The sequence below is a fragment of the Bison bison genome, unplaced genomic scaffold (assembly GCF_000754665.1).
Source record: "Bison bison bison isolate TAMUID 2011002044 unplaced genomic scaffold, Bison_UMD1.0 scf7180017864500, whole genome shotgun sequence".
In the NCBI taxonomy this organism is placed as follows: Eukaryota; Metazoa; Chordata; class Mammalia; order Artiodactyla; family Bovidae; genus Bison; species Bison bison.
In genome coordinates, this window is record NW_011495059.1 from 3,064,224 (window position 1) to 3,072,231 (window position 8,008).

General features: G+C 58.3%; 1 protein-coding gene across 1 annotated transcript in view; it reads right to left on the reverse strand.

Moving 5' to 3' along the window:
* PLCG1 (phospholipase C, gamma 1) overlaps nt 1-6,504 on the reverse strand; it is a 42,028-nt gene extending 35,524 nt beyond the window's left edge. Inside the window, 2 exon segments of the mRNA XM_010829237.1 lie at nt 5,977-5,997; nt 6,438-6,504. Of these exon segments, the coding sequence (XP_010827539.1) occupies nt 5,977-5,997; nt 6,438-6,504 (88 nt within the window).
* Between the last annotated feature and the right edge of the window lie 1,504 nt (nt 6,505-8,008).

Below are 8,008 nucleotides of genomic sequence, written 5' to 3' on the forward strand. Positions count from 1 at the left end.
CCTGCTGGCCCGGGGCTCTCATGGTTTTCCGCACGTTCCAGACTGCAAGCTTCCCAGGATCAGGGACTGGGTCACCTCCTTTCCTTGCCTCCTAACCTCAGGCTGCTCGGTGCCAGGCCTGGCTCGGCAAGGGAGATGCCAGTCCTGCAGGAGAAAGCTTTGCCCCATTCACTCTGCATCCTGAGTCTTGCTGAAGCCAGGGCCACCGGCCAACACCAGGAAGGGCCCGGAAGGAAGCGCAGAGCCTATATACAAAGCCTACATGTGGGCTATTAAAAGGAGCCCTCCCTGCTTCCCCCAGGACAGCCAAGTTCCTAGGGGGTGACGAGGTGCGGTGCGGAGAGCTAGGACTTGTGCTGGGCACTCAGCCACTGCAGCCTCTCAAAGGCGAGCCAAGCGCCGCCTCAAAAGGCACTGGTCGCACGAGGAGAGGGAGACCATCTACAGTGGAGGCAGGAATGCAAGCGGGGACTCTTGAGCCACACCCCCGAGGCCTCGGCCTCCCCCAGAGCGACCACCTGCAGCATCAGCATGGCCTGGTCCCCTCCCACGTCCTTCCTCCCCTCCGGGGCCAAGGGCACGGTCTCTAGGCAGCCTCAGGCCCACTCCCTCTGGAGACCCAGCACACTCAGCCATGAAGGGCGGCCCTAAAACCCTGGGCCGACGGCAGGAAGCTGTGGCGGCGGGAGCAGGGGCACGTGTGTTGGGGTGAAGGAGGAGATACAATCAGGCGAGGGCACAGCTGCAACGCCTCGGAGCCGGAACACCAAGTTCCCTGTTTCCGAGACCCCAGCGCCGGCTGCCTCTTGACCCCCACGGGCTGCAATCTACCTGCCACAACCGTGGGGCCACCCTTCCTGTACCCCGTGCCCAGGTGTCAGGAGTTAACTCCCCCCGGCCTCCTTCTCCAAAACCCCTCGGGCCTCATGTGCCCGGGGTGTTCCGGCTTTGCATCCGGGGGCCAACCCGGCGCCACTGAGAACCCTCTGCACAAACAGTGGCACACATGACCTACACGGGGGAGAGCCAGGCCCCGGCCACTGTCAGCCACGGGGATGAACACGGCACACCCCGCCCCTGCAGACCCACGGAGCTGCCCCGGCCTGCGTCTCTCTCAGCACCCAGACCTTGTCGTCATTTTTCCTTTCTGCCCGTGAGAGCCTCATCCCCTACGTTTACCGTCAGCCTCCACGGCACCTGGCACATCAGTGAACACCAGCGTCCAGTCAGGGGGGCACAAGCGGCGTCTCACCTGTTCATGTGCCGCAGGGGCCCAAGAAAGCTGTTTTCGGACCTTTTTTTTTTTAAAGGAAAGAGTAGCTATGGTGACACGGAAAGCACACAACGCTGGAGATACGGCCTCAGTGAACAGGTCAGAGGTGGGAGCGACCACGTCCGGCTCGGTGTACTCCCAACGTGGGAACGAAGACCACGCTCAATGTGGGATGAACACAGGAACTCGCGGACGAGGGCACACGCTTCAGCTTGTCGTTGGGTCCCGCAAAGGCCCTTCTCAGAGCACCTTGAGCACGAAGCCCCAGGCTCCCGCTTACCCAGCAGGGGCTCAGGGAGGCTGTCATCATAACCCAGGGAGAGCAAGTCAGAGCACAGGTCTCCGGTTACCCAACACACACACAGCAGAGGGGACCGCGTCTCGATGGGGGGACTGCAGAGAGAGCCTGAGTCTCTCAAGGGAACCACTGACTCCAGCGTGTGCAGACCGAAGCCCAGGCTGGCCAAACAGGGCATGTGGCCAGGGGGCGGAGGAGAGATCAGACAGCCCTGTCCAGGTAAATACAAACCCTGTTCTTCTACAACACCCACCTGTCACCTGCCCCAGAGTGGAGGGATCAACTGAACACTGCAAAGGGAATCGGGAATTCCAGCCCTGGTCTCAGCACCACCGTGAACTCGCTGAGTGACCTTCACCTTGGGCCTCGGTTTCCTCCTCTGTAAGGGGGAGCCTGGCATCCCTGCCTCTCTGCGAGAGCTGTGGTGGAGTTCTAACACCCCATGGATGAGAAAATGCTCCATGAACCAATGCACTACTCAAATACCCAATTTTTCTCCTGCCTGTGACCTCTGTGAACAGACTCAGGGAAGGAACAAAGAAGTAAGAAACAGACTTCCAGCCCCTGGCTGTCGGAGAAGCCTCGAGGCCAGCATGGTGGTGGGAAGAACTGGAGCTCTGTGGTTAGCTACGGTGAAGGCAAGGGAAACCAAGAGCTGCTAAGTACCCACGAGGGCCCCATGCTGTACTGAGCACGCTCAGGTGCCACCTCTCACTCTCAGACGGACCCCACCTGACCACTGTCGACAGGCTGCTCTGTAAGGGGGAAATGACTTTGACAGCTGAAGATCAGTTTCAGGTGCCTGGTATCCAAAGGCACAGAAGGGCTGAGACTCTCACCCAAATCTGACTGATTCTGGCCCCAGCTGCTGGGGACCACTCCTCACCCTGGACTCGGCCTGGAGTCTTCTCACCTGTTATCAGGCTGCTTTCAAAGGTTTCCCCCTGGGGAAGCTTGAGCACTCTCTGCCCCACTTGTCCTGGGACTCCCCTCAAAGTCCCCACTGGCTTCTGCAGTTCTCAGAGCAGGCTGGCAGTGGGGGGAGTCTCCTGTCCTCTAGTATCGGGCCTTTGCTACAGCAGGCCTCACCTTGTCCCTCCAGCTCTAGCTCTCACTGACCTCTCTGAAGCCACGTCAGAGAAAAGGGCAGAGCAGAAAGAAACACCATGAGTTAATAGAGACCAACATGGATAGTGAAAGGAGAGGCAAAAACAGGCCCTAGCACAATGAGGTGCCGCCGTTAAAGCCTTTCCTGGAAGTCAGGGGTCTCCCCAAAATGGACTCACATACCGTTTATCAGGGCGAAGTTCTTAGAAACAGACTAATCTGATATGTTCATGTGATACCGAAGCAGCTGCTCCTAGTCAGCTGCCCTGACACCCTGCAAAAGTCAGGGGCGGGAAAGAGCCCTGATGACAATAAATGGGGGCTAAGTGGCCTCCTGGTCCCCACATCGAAGTACATGGCAGCCAGCCCCCTCGATACCACATGTACATTTGTTCCCTTCCACTAACAGGTCCTTCTGGGCCACTTAATCTTCCCCTTCCTCCTCGTCAGGGTTCCCACGTGTGAAGCACTTACATGCTACACTCGATGCCAAGCACCTTACACATTCTCACGGAATCCTCACAAAACCCTTACGAGAAAAATGTGTTTGTTACTATCCCTCTTTTAGAGATGAGAGAGAAAGTCACGTGCTTAAGGTCACAGAGCAAGTGAGCTGCACAGCAGGATTTTAACCCAGGCAGTGTGAGCGCTCAGAGCCCTGGTGCTCAGCCACTACGGCTCCTCTGCCTCCTGCCTCCAGACACCACCCCACGCCTCCATCACCGCTCATCCGCCTGCCTGCTAGGAGACAAGGCATGCCGTACTCATTGGCTCTCTCCCGCAGTGGCTCCCAGGTCCCCCTCCTCAACCTCTCCCAGACATCCCACTTCAGCCTCTGGTGACAGCTCTGCTACAGGACAGAGCACGACCCACAAGGCTTGGCACGCCACGGCCCTCCCTATGCTGCCCCCTAACCCACCCAGTGCAGTGGTCCTTGGGGCCTCACCCAGGGCACAGGCAAGGTCCTTAACCACTCAGGCCTGTGCACCAGCCACCTCCCCTCCTGGCTCTCTCCTCTAGATCCCCAGCTTGCTGGGCAGCGCTCATTCCTCTGCACACAGGAAGCTCTGGGCATGGACCTTTATTATGGCGTGGAACACGCGGGGTTCTAATTACACGTCCCCACACCTGCCTCTTCCAAGAGTTGTTCCTCAACAGCCCAGTCCAGGTCTTGTTCATCTTCTGAACTCTCAGTGCCTAGTACTGGGCAAAGAGGAGGTGTTCACACAGTATCTACTGAGCAAGCAAATGCCCCTCATTCCAAGGGGCGACCCAAAACAAGCCAGAGGCCAAGCTCTCTAATTGATGACTCCAGCCTGTGCGTTTGTGTACGTATGTGCGGGCCCCGGCGCACACACAGGGGAGAAGCTGGAGGTGCTGGGGGCCCCCGGCGTGGTGTGTTCAGCTCTCCCAGGCACAGCAAACTCTGTCCCTAAGTTCACAGGGAAGACAAAGCCCCAGCTGCACAGGGGGCCTGGCCGGGCTGGCCTGGAAACCCACACATCAGGGCAAGCCTGGGGGCGCTGAGGAAACACTGAGAGCTCTGACTTCCCCTGGAAAAATTATAGTCAGACAGGAAACACACAGGCGAGGATGGTGAGCTGTGGATCCGGACACGTGCTCTTACCCTTCTCCCACGGGGACTGACCCGGCAGCAGAGGAAAATCCCTGACGACACAGGCCCGCCCTTCCCGGGCTCAGCCTTCAGAGCTGACCCTGAGGTCTGCTCCTCCAGGGTCTGACAGCCACAGGGGTCAGGCCTCAGACTGCAGGTCCCTATGTCACCTCCCCCACGAGCCTGACTGCCTTATCCGGGGAGTTTGCTTTCTTCTGCCACCCTGCAACCCCCGGCATCAAAGGGAGCAGGAACTACGGCTGCCGTTGTCCGCTTCAGTCTCCCTGAAGGCAAGGGCCTGTTTTGATTCACCACCTGAGGAGGCCTGGCGTCTAAAAGGGCATCGATTGCAGAAACAAAGACGAAAACCTGGGGCTGCAATTCCTGACGTGCTGGCCCCCCATGGAGTCACCACCACTGTGCCCACAGTGCCCACTGTGCGAGTCACCATCAGAGCCACTGTGCCCACAGTGACCCCTGACTGAACATGTCAACCCAGAAGGCACCAGAAGTGTGGAGCCACAGCTGAGAAAGGCCGGGGCTGTCCGTCAGGTACAGTCTGAACAGGAAGGTTTCTCTTCAGAGGAGCAATGCGGACCCCAGGATTGGGGCCTGAGGCCACTCAGAGCACAACCCCAGGGCGTAGAGTGCCCTTGGGATTGGCCAGCCAGCACCTGCCGGGAGGGCTGGGTCCTACTGAGGCTGTCACGTGGCAGCACAGTTCACTCCCTGCATTTCCATTTCCTCGTCTGTAAAGTGGGGTGGCACTCCAGACCACCCCCTGGGGCCCTTGAGCGGATCTGCCAAGAAAACATGATGACACGTCTCTGAAGCACTCAGCAGGAAGTCTGTAATTGCTTTGTACTCATTTATGTCAGTATCTGTAACACAAAAAGCCAAACACCGACCTGGTTCCTGTCACACCACTGTGACAACCAGTACCAACCCCACCCCTTTTAAACCAAACTCCCACCCGCGACTCGACGTGAGCACCTGCCGGTCGCATTTCACAAAAGGAGGATAAAGAGAGAGGGCACAGAGTCAGGCCAGAACGAGGTCCTCGACGTGAGCACCGTGAACTTTCACTGAACCCCATCTCGTTGCAGGGCCACGGATACCCTGAGAGTCCCACAAGCGTCTCTCTCTTTGGCCAGGTTACAGACACTGCGTGGTACCCTGGCAGGGTCAGCAGGAAAAGGCCAGGCATCTGAGGCACCTGGGCAAGAGGCCAGGTGGCAAGGGGCCCTGCTGGCACTCCAAACTTCCTCAGAACCTACAGAGGCGGCTGCAGGGATCAGAACCCAGCAATGAGGTGCACCCACAAGCAGGTGGCTCTGGGGCAGCCCCAGTGGAAGGCTCCAGCAGCAAGGCCTGACTGAACTGCACACCAGGGTCCACCAGGCTTCTCACTCAGACTCCTTCAATCCCGGGACCCAATTTATCAATGGGCCATGGCCCCTTCTACCTCCTCTGCCCAGGCTCCAGGCAGGCCTCTTAAATCCCAGCTGAGGTCACTGAATTTGCACCCCTCTGACGGACCCACCTGCAGGGGCTGGGGTTATCAGGTACCTGGCACTCCTGCCTCCAGCCCCCGAGACCTGAGACCTGCTGGACTAGCCCCTTGCCTCTCCACACCCCTTCCTTCTGTACAGGCCCCAACTTACAAACAAGAGAGTCACCTACCCAGGAGATAGATGTGCAAGTCTCCTCAAGATAACTCCATACCCTGCTCTATGTGGTAGGGGGGTGACTAGTAGTTGGGTCGGGGCAAAACAAAACCATTTCCTCCCTTTTCCGGGTAGTGATCTCAGTGAAATGAGCTGGGTCCCCGAGCTCCTCCCTTCCTGCTCCCTCACCCTTTTGTGCAGCCATACAGTCCCAGTCCAAGAGGGGCAGTCATAGTCTATTACCATTGTCATGAATAACAGCTTACATTTACTAAACATTTAGAACGTATCCAACAGCACAGCTGTTGAAGGCAAGGTTGGATTTGAAGCCCACGTATGTTGTTTTACATTAATCCTCTCCTTTATCCCCCTAGAATAACCCCATTCGGTGGAGATATCATTACTCCCACTTCACAGATGGTGACACTAAGGCTCAGAGAAGTAGCTGGCTGGGGGCAATACACAACTATTACATACGGGCTTCAAACCCAACCTTGCCTTCAACCACTGGGCTGCACTTCAACTGCCTGCTGGTCCCGTGCATGGTGTGAAACGCAGCCTCTTAGCCAGAAGTCTACCTGGGAACCTCAGCAAGCCGCTACCAATTCAGGAGAGCCCGGGGAATCCACAGACACACGGAAGGGCCATGACTGGAGTCTGATGCCGGGGTGATGCCCCTCCAGTCCTCTGCAGGATCTGTCCTTCCTCTACTCTGAAATCCAGCCTCTCAAATCATCTAACATTTTCTCCCGCCGGCTGCCAGGGCCCGAGCAGGGTCACAGAGGAAGGCGGCTGTCGTGTGGAAGTTCAGCAGCTGTGTGAGATCTGGAGTGTGCGGCTGAGGATGGCTGTCTCACCACAAGACCTTCCTTCCTCCCCGTCTCCTCAGTCATCTACACGCAGGTACACCATACCCAAGGTCTGGAAGACCTTCTCTTGGGGGGTATCACTTCCTGAACCCTCTTCCTCTACACAGTCCTAATTCTGAGCTTGGCTCTAATTCCAGTCTCGGGGGTGGGGGGTAGAGGGGGTTCTTGTAGGAAGCAACCCACAGCCTGGGGTTGCAAACACATCATCTCACACTTGGAGGCGGGAGAATGGAGGGCAGAGCTGGGGGGCCCATCCGGCCACAGCACAGGCGCGTGCTCAGTGGAATCTCTCTCTGAAGGATCTGGGGTTTTTCAAAATCCCCCAACTCTCTCTTTCGCAGAAGCAGCCAAGGTCAGGTCTGGGACAGCAAAGAGGCAGGAAATAGTAGCCGCTCCTGGCTCCCTCCAGCCACAGGACGCAGGACACTAAGGGCTGGACCCCAATTTGGCTGCGTCCTCTTGAAGAGTACCTGACACGCAGCAGCGAGGCTGGCCTTTCTGGGGCCAAGCTCTGGAGAATGTGCTTCCAAAGGACAAGGGGAAGCCTGGCCTCTTTCCCTGCCCTGGCTTTGGGAGTCTGCCCACGCACACAGACCTCCAAAATTCAGCTTCAGGACAAAAGAAGCGGCGGGAAAAACATCCACTGCCTCCTCTCGGGCTTTTCCAAACCAAACAAGACCACCTTCCTCCTTGGCCCCAAGAGAGAGATGAGTAGGCCCGGCTCTGCTCCAAAACCAGCCCTACGCCAACATCTGCCTAAGTTCTACTTGGGGAACCCAAAGGTTCCTTTGTAAGTAGGAGCCCGGCCGGGAGGCCCAGAGGTGCACCAGATTGATCTTTTTGGAAAAACGGTGCATCTGGTCTGGCCTCCGGTTCCGCGGCTGCCGGGGGGAGGACACTGCCTCGGCCGACACCGCTCCCGGGGTAGGGGGGGGGCCCGACGCCGGGCCCGCTGATCTCCAACTCGCTAGGATTTTTAGGCCTCTGGGCAAAGCGCCTGGAACACTCCCCCCCTTACTGGGGGAGGGGGTGTCCTGTCAGATGACTGAGGACCCGGATGCCCCCCGCCCCCGGTGACCACCCTGGCCGAGGCGGGGGCGGGGACCCAAAGTTTGCCGGAGTCTCTCCAGCGGTGGCCCCAGGGCGCGCGCGAGCCGGGGCGCAGACCCCGCGCCGCCC